At 36.9% G+C, this 17,592-nt stretch overlaps 1 protein-coding gene across 5 annotated transcripts; it reads right to left on the bottom strand.

Annotated features, from left to right (window-relative positions):
* Positions 1-15,866, bottom strand: LOC143892357 (uncharacterized). 5 transcript variants are annotated; one of them, XM_077396922.1, is made up of 13 exons: positions 15,494-15,865; positions 15,273-15,401; positions 12,194-12,388; positions 10,221-10,268; positions 10,026-10,154; positions 8,361-8,485; positions 7,042-7,152; positions 4,666-4,774; positions 4,229-4,347; positions 3,851-4,004; positions 893-1,037; positions 755-828; positions 1-258 (listed from the first exon to the last, which is right to left on the bottom strand). In XM_077396922.1, the coding sequence occupies exons 1-12, from the start codon at positions 15,620-15,622 to the stop codon at positions 770-772; spliced, it is 1,452 nt and encodes a 483-aa protein (XP_077253037.1). In that variant the 5' UTR covers positions 15,623-15,865; the 3' UTR covers positions 1-258; positions 755-769. The 5 variants fall into 5 exon arrangements, with proteins under 5 accessions (XP_077253037.1, XP_077253036.1, XP_077253035.1 ...); XM_077396921.1 differs by having other exon boundaries at positions 1-274; XM_077396920.1 differs by having other exon boundaries at positions 1-267; positions 15,494-15,864.
* Between the last annotated feature and the right edge of the window lie 1,726 nt (positions 15,867-17,592).

The following is a 17,592-nucleotide window of genomic DNA, read 5'->3' on the forward strand; positions in this document are numbered from 1 at the left end:
TTAGAAAGAAATATTAGGCATTGATACGAAAATGCATGTCACTTGAAACAATGATTTGGATGAATATAACTATCTCAATACATGCCAAATCCAATGATGGCAATACAATATCGGAGCCTAAGGTTACCATAAGATCCATACCGACATTGAGGACGCCATTCTCTTTCCACGGATACGATTACAGACACCAACTCTGCAGGTTACACAAATCTATAATGGCTTCTTTTGTTTTCAGAGCACTTGGGCAGAGTCATCCAACTGCAAAAACTGAAATCTAGCATATCCAATTACAAAATTTCATATGAAAATAAATTTCAGACAATCGGGGTTGCAACTCGGGTCGATTTTTGGGAATTCGGCTTGAGCTTTTACCATAAAAATGGGTCAGGTTCAGGTTGATTTCAATTCATTTTTTAGCAAAAGCTCAACCCAACCCGACCCAAATTGTGCCCCTAGAGAACCCTGCCAGCCCATTGAGCTTTACAGGAAACTCTCAGTGTTTAACGAGGTTGGTTAAAGCAAGTAGGCATCAATAAAAGTTGAAGGAAAATAAACTTAAAAAGTTGGTAAAGAAAATATATTTTCAGCGGTGATCTTGGGTGAAAGTATCAGTTCAGAAATGGAAATCCTTTTTTACAACAAAACTCTTTAGGGAACATATAGTTAATGGAATGTGTGAATTCTTGAAGAAGAAGAAAAATTAAATGAATCATATATTGTAAGTTTGTAACCATCTCTGGATTACTATGCTTACCAGTCATAGTGACAGTCATTGTCTCCAAAATATTCGCCTAAGTAAGCCATGCTTGTGAACTTCGGGATTCCTATCTGAAATATTGCAAGAATGAGAAACTAATAAAATATATTTTACAAAAGATAAATAGAGATGCACCTTTTAGTCTCCCAGCTGCAATTAATGCTTCTTCTGCAATAGGTCTCCATTGTTCCGCGCACGAGTAGTTGATGCCAAGACCAACACTAAGTCCTCTTAACAGATGCACTGTGCGGAGAATAGAATATAGCTCCTCTGGGAAAGTCTACAGTAACAATGGAAACTACGTTGAAAATGAGGGTACATATTAGCATAAAAGACATTTCTTAAGAGGTTGAAAACAAGAAAAGAAGAGAAAAAAAAAAGGAAAATGAAAATCAAGAACAGAAATATGCAAATATTTCTCCACTGCTTCTTAAGAGAGGCATGCATTGATACATGACATGCATATGGATTGATATTCTGAAAATTGAATCATGTAATAAATTGTAAATTTTTTCAAAGGGATGGATCTAATTCGTTTGTAAAAGTAAATTTTTTTATAAAATAAACAAATGAAAGTAATAGTTAAATAAATGAAAAACTAAGATACAGCCATAGTCAGCGATGTTACAACATTTCAATGTCCCACATCAAATGTTTATCTTCTTCTAATATTCCTTGCCATTTACAGCTGTTACATATAAGTCAGACATGTATATAAGTCAATCTTAATATGTCAACCGTAATTCCATGTCACCACACTGATATTATGTCAGTTTCATGACTTTTGTCTATATTGTCATTTAGTAATTGTAACAGCGCAGTTATGTTCACCTGTATTCTTGTGTATATTTTATACCTTATTTGTCATAGGGGTACTTTAGTCTTCTAGTTGTGTATATATAATCATTAGGAGGCATAATCATAACTGATTTTTCTTCATCCCTAACAACTATGAACTTGGGGTTTTCAAAAATTATGAATACAATTCAAATATAATTTCTCAAAGAATCCATGAATTGCCTTTATTCATGTCTGACCTGATGCAAGAAAATTTGACAAACAAGTTCACAGTCCAAGGTTCGGGTGGGAGAAGAAGAGGGTCGGTCAAGATTTAAAAAAGCCTCAAAGGAGACCATACATCATGCAAATGTTAATGGTGGGCCTTAGAGGGCTTCATTAATCACAAAAAATGGTGTGCCATATAGGACCAAAACATTTCAACACCCTACTTTACTCCTAACCATTTGTATATGGTTAAATTTAGACCTTAGATCAACCTAAATAAAGCCTAATCTCTATTTTAGAGCATCCCAAAAGAAAAATAGTAAGTGTATTACAAATTGATGTCTATAAAACCCAAAAAAACAACTTCTAAGACTGGAACTTCTAAAATTAGATCCCCTACTGGATAAAAACACTATTAAAGTTTTTTTTCCTTGTAATGTGGAAGCCATCAACATTAAGATTTACTTCATAAGAGAATGAGGAGAAGCAGAGGAAGAGAAATAATAAGAATTTATGGAGGTTGAAATCCAACCATATGACTTGATGACTTTATAAATAAACCTTGTAGCTAATTACAACTAATGCTATTAGAGCCATCATAGATGGGCCCTTATCTTAATCACACAAAGTAAGCCTATTTTTACAAAAAAAGAATTACAGTAAACTTTAATATAACTTTAACATGAGCTATTTAACTCTTAACACTCTCCCCTCAAGTTGGAGCATAGGTGTCATCCATGCCCAGCTTGAACAAATAATTCCAAACTGGCTGCACAACCCTTTGTAAATATGCATGCCAACTGATCTTTGTAGCTCTTACATGGAGTTGATATCAATTTGCTATTGAATATCTACTTTAAGTACTTAAGTCTTCACACGTGACACCCGATTGCTAACAATCTAAGTAGCTGCTTGATTATCACAAATCATCATTATCGGCTTACAAACATCAAAACACAATTCTTTCAAAAGAATTTCAACCAGATTAACTCACATGTTGTGTGTGCCATTTCTTAATATTCCACCTCTGCACTGGATCATGCAACTATATTCTACTTTTTGTTGCGTCAGAAAACCAGATTTTCTCCAACAAAAGTACAGCAGCCCGTTGTCGAATGTCTATTAGAAGGCAATCCTGCAGAATCTGCATTTTAGAAACTTTGTACTCTTAAGTGGTTATTTTTTAGGAATATAATTCCTCTGCTTGGTGTTGTCTCATAGTGGGTTGAACAACCTCGACTTTCCATTGACCAACCTACAAATTTACAGGGAGAATGGAAACATAAAATATGGTTTTCAAATGACGGTGTTGGATTATATGCTACATCTATAATGACTTATGCGATCTGCTCTTCATATGCTACACAACATAGGCCACAGGATGTATGGGAGGTGCAACCCATTGACTTGCTTAAGCTAAATTTTGATGCTAGCAGTAAAGTCTCAGGTGAAACTCTTGATACCACCAGATCAGTTGGCTATGGGTAGACCATATCAAACCCTAATGGAAAGATAATCTCTGCTTATGCAGGTTCTTGAGACACTGACCATGCAATTGAAGCTGAAGTCAAAGTGGTGTATTTTGGATTCAAATTCATAAGGAGTTTGCTAGCACTAGAATATTGGTGGAAGGTGACTTTCTAGTTACTGTTTAGTGGATGATAAACGAAGCTCATCCTCAATGAAGGTTTTCGTGCTTTTTCGTGAAATTAAGGCCCTTTGCTCTTCATTGATTGAGATTTCTTTCTCTCACATTCATTGTGAAGGCAAATCTGAAGCCGAGAACTAGCTAACTTTGGAGATCAATTTCATGTAGTGATTTGGAGTGATGCCAGATTTGAAACCTCTTTTTCCCTTTCTGTTTCTTTTTTTCTGTTCCTTGTGCTCGCTGTTGCCTGGTCTTTTGCCTCTTTTCCTTTTTTAATATATATACTGTTTACAGTTAAACCCTTTATAACATCGCATGCAAGCAATGATCACAAACTACAACAACATATCTCTTTCCATTCAAAAACAAAGGAAAAAATAACATATCTAGCTTTCTTTCCTGAGAGCATAATGATCTGGGTATTGAAAATTACAGCATACCTGGACACCAATTTTTTTAATTGAAGATCCTTCCGAAAATGGTGACATCACCGTTACCCCAGGGGGAAGTTTAGTATCGAACATTGTTTGGGCCAATTTAAACAGTTCTTTTTGTTCATTTTCACATGTACTCAAGGTTTGTATACCAAGCTCCCTGCATATGAAGTTAACTGAAAGTTAGAATAAGAATTAAATTTTGAGAACCATAATTCAAAGGATGGTTCATATCTCAAGAAACAAAAAAGCTAGAGTTTTGTTTTATGGTATACAAATAATTGGAACTTATGCATATGATTGTTGCTGTAATCATATTGTGGCTGCTAATCATTGATTATGTGGAAAGCAAATAACAACATTAACTTGGACAAAATTTCGTACTTGTAGCTCTGTGTTGTTTTAATAGGGTCATTTTCGGCAAGGGCAAGAATGAGATTAGCATATCCAAGCCTTAAGTTGTCTGGTAGATGCTTTACTTGCCCATAATCTAACAATGCAACCTGAAAAAGAGCAACACAAAGATTTGATAATGAAATAACCTCACAGGTAGGATATCATAAACATAATATTAACTTGGTATTAAATAACAAGCTTGAAGAACTTTTGCATTGACATGCCAATATCTAAAATCCGTCTGTTGATCGCCAAGAAAAAATAACATTTGATTCGAATAAATTTTTCCATCATAAATAACCAAAAATGGCCTTTCAAATACAGATCCTACCATCAATATAAAAAAAAAAGTAAACAAATTATATACAAAACAATATATATATAAGAAGACAAAGGGGTTCTTATGAAATATATAGCTCACTTGCCTCTGAATCCTTACAAATCAGGATATTTCCAGGATGAGGGTCTGCATGAAAAAATCCACTCTTCAATATCATTTGTCCATATGCCAGAGTCAAATTTTTCAAAATATTCCTACATTGACAAAAAAAAAATCCAGAAGGGGTGTTATTATCTTCATGAAGATAGCTCTTCACATGAACACGAAGGACTCTCCAAGGAATGAATTCTGCTACAACATTAGAAATGACAAAAACTGAAATTCACGAAGCTTCATTTATCAATAAAATATTTCATTAAAGGAAAGCAATAAAATTACAAATCAAAGAAATAAACCATGTTAAGTTGACATGGTCAGCTCCAAAAGCTCATGCAATTCACCATCTCAATATAATTAGTGTGGAAAAAATGGACTCAGGACTCCTAAGAATGCACAATATTTCAACAAGTCCGTATGGAATATAGTTCAGAATGTTTGCAGTGACTGTGGAGTTGTTTGGAGTTATGGACAAGTTGATTCAAAAACGACAATGAGGAAACAGACAGGTTTGGACAATTTAATTGAGAAATGACTAAAATTGTTGGAAAAAAAACAAAAATGACTGAGAGGTGATAGCAAAGAGAAAAAATCACAAGAGATCCAAGGTTAGGGAGAGTAGAGGGAATTACGATACCAAAAACTAGTTGGAGAATACATGTCATTAGTATATTCCAGGAATGCTAATACTATGTAAGTATTGAATTCTTCGTGGCCTTAGCCACGTGGGCAACTACATATATGCATGTAAATCTCTCCTCTCCCCAATTCCCTACGAATCACATGTGAACTCTCAACCCTCTAAAAATCGAAGTGAACCAAGCCATTAGGCTAAGAACCCAACTTGTATATATTTTTTATAACAGAATACTTTCGAGTAATTGTGGAAAAGAGGGCTTCCCCACTTGTTAAAAATCAATTTAATAGGAGTACATTGTTACTCCGTATCTGATCCTTGCCGTATTAGTATTCCAAGAAATCGGGGTTCACAAAATCCACCATACTATCATTGTTGAATGTGATCTTAGAACCAAGGTTTTAAATTTCCACAGAAATCGACGCCAAATGACCAAAATGTTTTCATTTCCATCCCCACTGAAACTAAAACCGAAACGACTGAAATGCAGAAACAAAAATCATAGGTGTAACGGTGGTATATTATACCATTATGTATTACATAATTATATTTAGGGAGATGGTATTTTCATCTCCCCACCCCCCCCACCCCCCCCCCCCCCCCCCCCCCCGCGCAGCACGCATGCGCCCCCCTTATACTGTGATTTCACGTGAACAGTGGGCAACTTTAACGCTTTTCGACATCAAATCACGTTAAAAGGGGGGCGCATGTGTAATGCAGGGGGGTTGAAAATATCATCGCCCTTATATTTATATGAATTGCATACAAAATGTGGTGCATGTATCATGTATAAATATTATGAATTACATGTGAAATTTAGTATCTACTAAATTATTAGACATCCACAACACTGCATCTCACTAGGTGTTCGATATTTTTAAACCATTATAGATGGTTATTTTGCTTATGTAATGGTTTCTAAGTGTGTATTTGTTCTTATTCTAGCATTCCCTAAAGTTACATATTTAAATTATATCATTTGCATATGTTTCCGTAATTTTACATGATTTCCACCGAAATTTCCAACTGCAACCGAAACTGAAATTTAAAACCTTACGATGAACCAATGCTAGAGTAACATAGAGTATAATGGAAGGGACAATAAAGGCATCAAATAGACAAACCTAATTGGAAAATATCCTTAGAAGTGACACGTAAAGAGGAAAAATATAAGGAGAGAGTAATTCAATCAAAGAAGATAAGAAATTTTTACTAAGGAGAGGTTAAAATACCGAGGGTCGTGGAGAAGATAGATATAGGTGTTTAGGATAAAGAGGAACTCTGTCCAAGGAAAGGGTAAGGCAGTCGAATTAATAATAATCAATTCTTGTAAGATTGTGTGGGACAAGATGCTTTTTGTGAGATTGTTTGTATCTTATTTGTATGGGCATATAAAAGGCATATTTGAACATGATGTCAGATGTTGACCACATCATCACAACTCCGTAGTATGTGAATGAGAGAAATGTGACTACAGACAACATAAGACATTACAATATACAGTAAGAAAAACACTTGTATAATTTCGATGCATTTCACACAAGTTATTTTCCCAGACCAAATGCAATCAATTATATTCACTATTACAAATGAATTATAGAGTTCTGAGACTGATTCGACTTATAACAGTAGTCACATGGGAATTTCATCAGGGATAAATAATAGGAAAAGTTGAAAATACTAAGAGAAACGAAACCTCATACTCTCTAGGATAATCTAGGGGCTTACTGCTTTGCCACTGCTGCCATCTTACCACCAGGATTTATGCCTCTTTTAGCCATTTCATCGCCAAGATTCAGAATTGGGATTCCGTCTATAAATTCCATAACTAAAACCCTCCTTAAAAAAACAGATAAACACTGGACGTAAGTTTGATGTCAGTAGCAATAAATTCAAAATGTAGAACAGAGGGAAATAAAGAATGATCTGCCACAGCTACTAATTCAATACTCGGACCCAAAGCATAGAAAGTGATCCAAAGCATAGATTTGATGTTACATGGATTCTTTTGAATGGGTGAAGTACCCGTGTGTTGGATATCTAGAAAGTGATATAGATTTGATGCAACACTTTCAAATTACTTCTAACACAAATTATAGTTATCATAGTTTGAGTTCTATCCATCCTAATGGTAAGCTTTTTAAATGCAAATAAAACATTCCATTTACTTAACCTATTAAAATTTCCAATATACTGCCTGCTATAACAAAACTATTACGTAAATATTATAAAATTTTAGAGTTGATTAAAGAAAATGTTGAATACAAGATTTTTTTTTTAAAAAATTTTAGCTTTGCTGAATTCGATGCTCAGTATCCATGTTAAATTCCAACACTAATACCCACACATTCAACACTGTTTCTATGTCTCTGTATATGTATCATGTATGGACCAATAGAAGCCCTCAAAATCAAAGAATGATGCCCTCTATGATGCATAAAATACCCATTGTTCAATCAACATGAATGACAAGAAAATTATTTTATAAAAAAATTGTACTTGCTACTCTAGTCGAAAAATCAATTATGAAATAAACACAACAGAATTTCAACATCTTAAAAGTGGCATAGAAGTAAGGGCCCGTTTGGATGCCCAGAAGAATTTGATTTGGATTTCTCACATTTGCAGCCCTTTTTGTACTGTGATTTGGATCCGGATCAAATCCTTAAATTTCCAAATTAGCGACTGACAGTGAACAAAAGCAAATTTCCAAACAAGCTGTGGAAATAAGAAATTGGAAATCCACAGATCTGGCAGTTTCCTTCACCCTCTTGGCTCCTCAACCTCTCCCCTGCAGCAGGGATTACCCCCTTCCCTCTCTGTCTCCCTCAACATGAGCTGCCATTTTGTACTGAAAACTCAATTCCAAATCCAAATAAAAAATCTGAGGTATCCAAACGGGCCCTAAAGGTATTCACAATTTAGCATTTCCACGCCTAATATTAGATCTCCGAAGTCAATTCTTCTTATTTCGGTATCACTATCAACTAGTCTCACTAGATTACAATTACTCCAATAACAGAAGTTATAATACCTGAACACCATACCTAGTCACCATATCGTGAATCACATGTGGGACCAAAACAGGAGGCTTTTTGTTGTTAGCATGCAGGAAATGTTTGATCCTTTCCATAGCTTCAGCCTCTCTCAAAAAATCAAATTCATATCCAACCTAGAAAGGCATGCGTCCAAAAGCCAAAAGCCAAAAAAAAAGGCATTAGAATGCATCAGTGAATCACCCGAAGTGTCAACAGGATTTATGCTCAAGGTAACTCCACAAATGACTGAAACTCAATAGTTTGAATCTCATAGTAGATTAAACTAATAAAATCTTCTAGAAAATAATGGTGGCATATGCAGCGTGATAGTTTCAACAACAGAGAAAATAAATTATGGAAAGCAAAGAAGAAGGTATCACTCCATGTTTCCATAAAAGACACCAATTCACCAATAAGGAAGAAGCGTCACCACAAAGATATTCTTCAACATTCATGGAAGAAATAAAACAGTAAATGATGCAAGCTGAAGGATATGAAACTGGTGTAGAAGACGCATCACCACAAAATATTCTTCAATGCCCATCAAATAAATCAAACATTAAATGATGAAAGCTGAAAGATATGATTCAGTTGACAAAATAAAACTTAAGAAATAGAAGCAAAGAAAGCAGAAGCTAGAAATTATTGGGCACTATAGAGGAAGATCTCCCATGTGCTACAATTACATATCTAAAGTGTTGCATTGGAGAGAGAGAGAGAGAGAGAGAGAGAGAGAGAGAGAGAGAGAGATCATATTGTCTAGGTGAACACACACATGGAGCATTATGCTCTGAATGCAAGATTGGAGAATACAATCAGCTTTAAAATGTATCTGTTACTAAATTCCCATAAGATGAAGGAAAATACAAATTTATGAAGCTCTCCATCTGTATTTGTTATAAACTTCCAATCTGCCCCATAAAGGGTCTATAAACTACTTATCAGATTCACGCCAAGAAGTAGGTTAAAGTATAAAAGATAAATAACGCCTTTCTCCAACAGCTTAAGCTTTTGGAGAAGTTTGTAAGTTAACATGGTATCAAAGCCAAAGGTCTCGAGTTCAAACCTCCCGGATAGCAAAAAAAATCCACATGCGATGGTCAGCCCAAAGTGGGACCGCATGTGCCACGTGTTTGCCAAGTGGGCCACACGTGCGGGGGAATGTTAAAGTATAAAAGATAAATAACGCCTTTCTCCAACAGCTTAAGCTCTTGTAGAAGTTGGAAAGTTAACAAAGTAGAGAAAGTGGATCCAGAGAAGGGAAGGAGGGAGGCACCAAAACATATGAAGATGTGATGATTAGTGATCAAGAAGCAACAAATAACCATGATCTCCATTAATTGGGAGTTCCTTCTTGATATGTGTGAGGATTGCATAGGACCTCTAATTAAGATTCGGTGTTATCCAGGCATTGCATTTTATACGGTCTACGATGGTCATTATCACTGAAACATTTTTCACAGAAATTTAATGTAGTTTCTTTTCTGGCTACAAAATTTGAGGAGTATGATGAACTCCAACAAGTAAAATCATCTCACGAGTGCATATTTCTTGATGATGATGATGCCTATAACAAGTTCATCAGAAAGTAGTCACGATATAGAAGCTAAAGCTAATCAACATCCAATCACCGGCTCCAACAAATTAAAGGATGATTGCAATAGTATCAATTACCTGTTTCTCTATTTCTTTAGTTACAGAAAACAGATCGAATTTGATATCTGTTTTTTGCAAATATAAAGCAAAGGCTTTCATGTTACGGATATCTGTCATCATCAGATCCTGAACTCCAGGATGTTGCACCTAGAAAGGAATAAAGAAGTTTACAAACCTTAAGCGTATTCAAGCTGAAAATGCTTCCAATCTTACCTTGACAGCAACATCATTCTTAGCACCTCTCACTCTTGCTCGGTGTACCTGGTGTCAAGCACAAAAATAGATGCTACAAGTTATTTTTACAAATACACCATATCAGAACCATCCCATAAGAAATGGTATAAGAAATTGGTGTTATGATATCCACGAAAGATGTATCCCACCATGGTATTCTGAAATGGTAACCAAACATGAATAAATAAATTGTGGAGATTCACACAGAAAAAAAGATAACAAGAATAAGATGAGAAAGACAGTGCTCTACACAATGACCTAGCAAATACTTCTGTTGCATGAAGAAATTGTGTAAATAAACCTGCAAGATCATTTCTGGGAAAAACAAATGGGCAAGACGCAACCTAACAGAAAATTAAATGCATTCTCGAATGAAATTACCAAATTGTTGCCTATACTCAACTTCCCCTCTTATATCTGACAAGTTAGCTTAAGAAGTTGGCTTGGTATCGAAGCGGTTTATGAGCTGGTGAGTCATTTCCAACGCATTTTACATTTTCCTTCTTCCCTATTGCCACTAAAGAAACTCCAATTGTTTTAGTACGGGCCCTTGTTCTCAGGACATTTGCTGGACTCCTTAGTGAAGATCTCTACATTTTGTGAATCGGTACTTAATTAAGACTTTCTCATACACAAATAAAAGTAATCGTGATGCAAATAAGTGATCCATCTACCATTTAAAAATGATAAGTGATCCATCTAAGATGCTTCATTGCTTAAGGTGGTCCATCTACCACTTAAAAAAAAAATTGTTAGAAATGAGCTAGGGTTAGAAGAGAGGAAGAAAAGGAGTAGAGAAGATGGGAATTCTCCACTAGGGAGCTCCTCATGAATATGATGTATATATAGGCCCAAACTAGTGGAACAATGTACAATGACTACAATACCCCTAACTACTACAAGTAATGTCTAAACTACCCTAATACATTATTCAACACTCCCCCTCAAGCTGGAGTGTATATGCAACAGCCGGCCCGCGAAATGCCTTCTGAGACGGTTGTTAGCAAATCTTTTATATATATATATATATATATATATATATATATATATATATATAGCAGAAGAGAAAAGGAGTTGAATTTCTCCCAAAATTCTATGAGAATTACACATCACTTTTTTTTAACAAAGGCACCCATTCAACCCAAATATTTTCAATCCTACCCCCTCCTTTATGCTTTTTAACAAAGGCACCCATTAAAGCCACATAATTTCAATCCTACCCTCCTCCTTTATGCTTTTTTAATTATGGAAACCGCTATAGATTGGAGGGCTAGGATCAGCCTATGGAAATGATTTTACGGGCACAACCTATTGATGTTGTGTTCCATCACATGGACGCTTTGGATCAACCTGTGATGTGGTCCGTACAGTTCTTTGTAGGCCCGTGCATCGAACGGGGTTTTTGCCGTGTGTGTGTGTGTGTGTGTGTGTGTGTGTAATGCTGATTTAGTTTCAGTTTTCGAGTATTGAATAAAGAAGGAAAGGAAATTTCATACTAGTTTCTGTTCTGCAGCTTTATTCCTGCCGAAATTTTCAGCTGATCTAAATATGATTCTGGCATCTTTTGTTTAAATCTGCAACCAAAAGCTACTCATCGAATTTTGGTTATTATTTTTGGTAAAAGATTCATCAGTATTCACTTGACAGCACGTTCACTGATTTAAAACAAGAGATGCTTCACCAAATAAAAAGCAAAAGACTGATGAGTAGAAACTAGAACTTATGGACCATCATTTCTTTAGCTATTTGACTAGAAAGCCAAGGCAGTAAAACACTAGAATAAATGGTAAAAAGGGAAAATTGGATTCACCTAATAAACTTAACAATAGAATTTGCAAATACAGAATGGTACAGTCCATGATTCTCCTTTTTTCGAACAATAATAGCTAAGCAATTTCTAGGCCAGAATGTAACATGCTAAACTGTAGATTGATAAGTTCCATGAGAGAAACCTGTGCAATTGATGCAGAGCCGATAGGGTCTACATCAAATCTTTCAAAAAGTTCACTAATGTTTCGGCCCAACTCCTTTTCCAGTACAAGCTGAACAACTTCAAAAGGGGTTGCAGGGGCTCTATCACACAATGTAACAAGCCTTCTCACCCATGCAGCTGGAGCCAAATCAGGCTTTCCCAGAATTTGAGCAGCCTGTTTCAAAGTACATCATCGAAAACCATCAACAGCCACCAAAAAAATAATTAGTTACATAAACAAAATAAGCCACAAAAATTTTACCAAGAAAAGATAGACCCCTCATTTTATACTTTTAAAAGCTTCCTACAATACAAAAATGAAAGAACTCATGATTCGAAGTCATTACTCAGAATTCTAATCAGAGCATAAAATGTGGACAAACACCAACCAAAGAACTCAACACCTTGATGGAAAACCCATGTTATGAACAAGGATGCTTTCATCAGAATTTCGGAAAGTAGAGCACAGAAACAGAACCAACCATGTCTACACCATCAGACACCCAAGAATTAATAAACCCAATGGATAATCTATGCTTATTATTTTTGTCAAAATTTTGCACCAGTCAATAACCCAGTTGTAAAAGAACAAAGCATTGTTATGCTTAGAATGAAAGAAAAACCATGTTCATGAATTATGTTTCCCATGTCCGAATCTCAAACATTGTGCATTAAAACAATAAAACAAGCTCAGAAAAGGAAGAATTATGTTTCCTATAATGCAGTTTCTCGTTAGCACTTCAAACCACAGATAAAAAAGGAAAACCCACATCAGAAGAATAAAAGGAAAATAGAAGCAAATCCCTTCTTCTGGGCACCCATATCACATCTGAGGAATTGGAAAGATTGTCGGGCTTATTGGGGTGCTCGATGGATCGTTTTCCTACATCTTACCTAGGTCTTCCCTTGGGAGAGGGTAGGCCTGCAAAACAGCGGTTGAACCAGATAATCAGCAGAGTGGAAAAGAGGTTGGACACATGGAAACGGAATTTGGTTTCACTGGGAGGAAGGATAACATGGATCAACGCAGTTCTTACTAATATGCCAATTTACCAGTTTTCAGTTTTCAAGTGACCGATGGGTGTGGTGACTCACATAGAACAAATTCAAAGAAGATTCTTGTGGGTAGGGTCAAATGGCAAGAAGAAGATGTATCTAGTTTGTTGGGAGTAGGTGTGCAAGCCAATTAAAGTAGGGGGACTGGGGATAAGAAGACGAAAGGCAATGAACCAAGCACTCTTAGGGAATTGGCAATGGAGGTTTGGCGAGGAAGGAAATCATTTATGGGTGAAGGTCATTGAAGAGAAGTATGGCTCTCTTCCAGGTAAATGGACATCGGACGATAGATTAAGGCAGTGATTAAAACCGCGGATGCGGCCAAGAAAAATCCTTGTGACTCAGTGCAGACGTGGCCAAGAAAGCGGATGATGATACTCGGTTGACGCAGCCATAACTCGAGAGAGTCGAAGGAGTTTTTATTGACTGTGTAAGGCAAAACGCGGTGGCAAAACGCAAAACACGGCCAAGGGAAAAGGGAGTCGACTCGGGGGAGTCCACGATGACAAGGGGGAGTTTTAAAACTATGGATTCAGGCTCAGAGGAGTTACAGTCTGGAGAGATATAATGAAGCAAAAGAGCAAATTTGAGGAGGATATAATATTTAAGTCTATTCATGGGACAGAATCAAGTTTTGGGACGATAAGTGGTGAGGAGAGGCCCCTCTAAAAGAAGCCTTCCCAGACTTTTCGTAGTAGGGGTAGAGAAAGAGGCTTGGGTTAAGGATTGTCTGGAGAGAGTGGATGATGGGATATCTTGGAAGATTGCATTAAGGAGAAACCTTTTTGGGAGGGATATAGAGGTCAAGGCGAGGTTCCTTGAAAGTTTGGTGTCCTGATACATAAAGAAGTCTGGCGCCGACAAAAGGGTTTGGATCTGAAGACCTTTGCCATCAAGTCTTTCTAAAACCTGAATGCATCCAATTCTTCATCTTCGCCAGTAGCTAAAGTATGCAGTATGCAGTCCCCCCAAGGGTGTGTGCTTTCGTTTGGACTGCAGTTCTGGATAAAATCCTCCCAGTTGATCACCTTCAGAATCGGCACATGTGGATTATTGATCATTGTGTGCTATGTGTAGAGGCGGGAGAAACAGTAGACCACATATCCCGTCACGGCAGAACAACAAGGTATGTGTGGCGCAAAATTCTATGTAGGTTTGGCATAGCTTGGATGTTTCCATTCAAGATCTCCGAACTTGGATAACCGGGCGTATTCTCCCTGGCGGAAACAAGGTAAAATCTTACGGAGTGTAACTTTGCTCAATATGATTAGGGTGCTTTGAAAGGAGATAAACGCTAGGGTCTTCAGGGGTCTAGTAAAGACTCATAATTTCCTCTTCACCAGAGTTCTTGCGCTGACCATCGCATGGGTTAGGGCTTTACCTAGCTTCAGATTCATCTTAGCCAACACCTTATGGCGGGGATGGAAGGAAGTTTGCTACAGCTGTGAGCAGAGGCAAGTAGTGGCTCAGTCATGGGTACCGCCTATGAAGGTATTTTTAAAGCTAAATTTCAATGGTTCTAGCTTGGGTAATCTTAGGCCGGCACGAGTAGGGGGTCTCCTTCGTGATCACGAAGGCAGAACAAGTTGGACATTCTCAGGTCTTGGAATCGCAGACTCCAACGAGGCAGAGATCAAGGCCGTTCATCAAGACATACGGTTGATTGATCACAACATCCTTAATCAGGTCATTGTGGAAGGGGATTCACTCAACGTGATAAAATAGTTGGAGGGGTCACTTCCTCATTCATGGCTGTTTGCACATTGAATTGACAAGAGGGTTTCTCAATCTCTTTCCACCTTGTTAGAAGATCAGCAAATAGTGAGGCAGATGTACTAGTGAGGAAGGGCCTTGGATGTGTTTGATTTTCTCCCTCCTTGATTTTGTACTTTTGTTTCTTCTTCTTCATTTGGACAGTCTATATTGATCTTCTTGTCTTATTTCATTTTAATTCAGTTCTTTACCATTCAAAAAAAAAAAAGGGAAAAGAGAAGTCTTAATACCTTGAGAAGAAATCCACCAAGTTCATAGCACATTGAGTAAATCTTTTTGGCGGCAAGTTCATGCTGCTTTTCCCACATTTCTTCCTGCTTGTCACTACCTTTCACAAATTTAACTCGGACCTGACAAACCTAACAAAAACCCAACAAACCCAGAAGGTGAAAATGAAAAGAATTCTCAAAATAAAGTATGAGAGAGAAAGAGAGACATAGAGAGAGAGGACCTTGTAGCCAGTGTAAATGTCAGCAGCCCGTATCCAAAATTGAAATGAGCGTTGCCAAGGTCTGAAGGTGCAAGGTCTGAAGGTGGTGGAGAGATTCTCCTGGAATTCTTGGAGTTTGAGAAAGGGCATGTTTGTGCAATGAAAACTCAACTGACTGGAATGAAATCTTTTTTCAAGACTAATGGAGAGAAAGATATGTTTTAAATGAAATTAAGATGGGGGGCCCTTGTGGTTGGGATTTCAGATATGGGTTGATGACAAACCACGCGCAGAAAGCAACACCACAAATTCTGTTTTGATTCGTGTGAAGGAAAGAGATTCTTTGAGGGGAAGGTCCCCAATGCTTTTCATGGTTTTTTTTTTTTTTTTTTTTTTGTTTCTTTTGTGGGAAAAACACTTTAAAAACGGGACTCCGTTTGGAAAGTAAAGGGGATGGTGGATAATGACCAGAATACCCTTTATGATTAAATTTTCAAATCCAAATCCAAATCCAAATACAAAAACATGAGGTATCCAAACGCAGCCTTAGGTATGAATCTCCGACATTAAGACTCAATTGGCCCGACAAAGTAGTCCTATAGTTGTTTGTGTTCTTTCTGATTTCTACGCATTTCACTTCTCTACTGGATTTTCTCTATGCTCCTATGCTACTCTGACTTTGATAGGATGAGCATGGTAAAGAATAGATCAGAAGTTAAAATAGGAAATCACTACTATTTCGAGCTAAACAAGTATCTAACACCTTTCCATTCTTTCAATCAATGATCAAACCAGCAATGGGTTCAATTTGACTTTTGGGGCACACCCTTCCCTGAGTTTGGCTGTGGTGCAATCCAACTAGTGGGCCCACAAATGAAATACCATTAAAACGATGGAGATTGAAGTGGGTCTATTTGAATTTTAACATATGGATTGTGAGATTGTTTGTTTGAACTTCCCATCAGTTGGCCCAATTCTGCTTGGGCCATTGACAAATGATCTGACCACCTAATTTTTTTGCTTGCATTCAATTCAAAAGAAGTTTCTCCCTTACAGGCCAATCTATTCAATCATTGGTAGCCCATGGTGGTGTTGACCCGCTACTTCCAAACAAGTGGTTGTTATTTTTTCTAATTTTTAATATAGAGACCTGAAGGCTGAAATTAAGAACAAACAAAGGCTACCGACATTTGCACTACCATATTTTGATAATTACACAAGCTTACCCTGTCTTTTCTTTTTCAATTAGCTTCTTAGAGCTTCTTGAGAATTGTAATAAACAGTTGGCAGCGGGTTAATAAAAGACAAGGTGCGCCTGTGTAATCATCAAAATATAGTGATGCAAATATCAGTAGCCTAAATAAATTATACATCTGTTTGAGGTGCTTATGTTTTTACCTTCGAGGTTTTTCATTTATTTTTTTTGTGGGTCGTTGTTAACTTATACCCCTCTTTCGTTTCTTCTTATTTCGAGGAGGGCATTGAGGTTTAACCAACAGGGCCATATATTAAAGGCCAAGTCGTTACAGGGTCCTTTTTTACACATGTGATGTTTTTGCACTCTATTAGCATGAGTTAGTGTCCCAAATGACATTAACGGCCAAGTCATGAGAGGGTCCTTTCCCACCCATGTGATGTTTTTGTACTGCATTAGTATGATCCAGGGTCCTTCCCCACCCATGTGATGTTTCTGCACTTCATTAGCATGAGCTAGTTTCCCAAATGACATTAGCATGCAAGTCATGACAGGGTCCATTCCCACTATGTGGTGCTTTTTCACTTTATTAGTAAGAGCTAGTAAACCAAATGACAGGGTTCTTAGAATTTCTTTCTTCCTAGAGTTCCTGTCGCTCTTGCCTTGTATAGTTTTAAGCTCGTTATAAAAGATAGTGTCTACAATGAAATGGGTTTGAATGGATTTTTCTTATTTCCATTCCATTTTATTTTCTTTTCTTGTTTGTCGTATTTCAATTGCATGGGATTGAATTGATATCTAGTTATTTGCTGTCAAGAAAATAGTCCCTCACTGTTAGTTTATGAGTTGCCTTCTTCTTGCTGCAGAACCAGCCGTGTAAGCTGTTACTACACGTTGGAAATCATTTTGTATAGATACAAATACA

Source organism: Tasmannia lanceolata, unplaced genomic scaffold (assembly GCF_043159265.1).
Source record: "Tasmannia lanceolata isolate RefF3 unplaced genomic scaffold, GAP_Taslan_0.1 ptg000015l, whole genome shotgun sequence".
Lineage (NCBI taxonomy): Eukaryota > Viridiplantae > Streptophyta > Magnoliopsida > Canellales > Winteraceae > Tasmannia > Tasmannia lanceolata.

Bases quoted from the DNA above. Each gene is read 5' to 3' on its own strand.
- LOC143892357 (XM_077396922.1), bottom strand. From the start codon at position 15,622: ATGCCCTTTCTCAAACTCCAAGAATTCCAGGAGAATCTCTCCACCACC. The intron at 10,155-10,220 runs GTAAGATTGGAA...ATTCCTTTCTAG, and splicing joins AGAATGATGTTGCTGTCAAG to GTGCAACATCCTGGAGTTCA. The intron at 8,486-10,025 runs GTAATTGATACT...ATGCCTTTCTAG, and splicing joins CTAAAGAAATAGAGAAACAG to GTTGGATATGAATTTGATTT.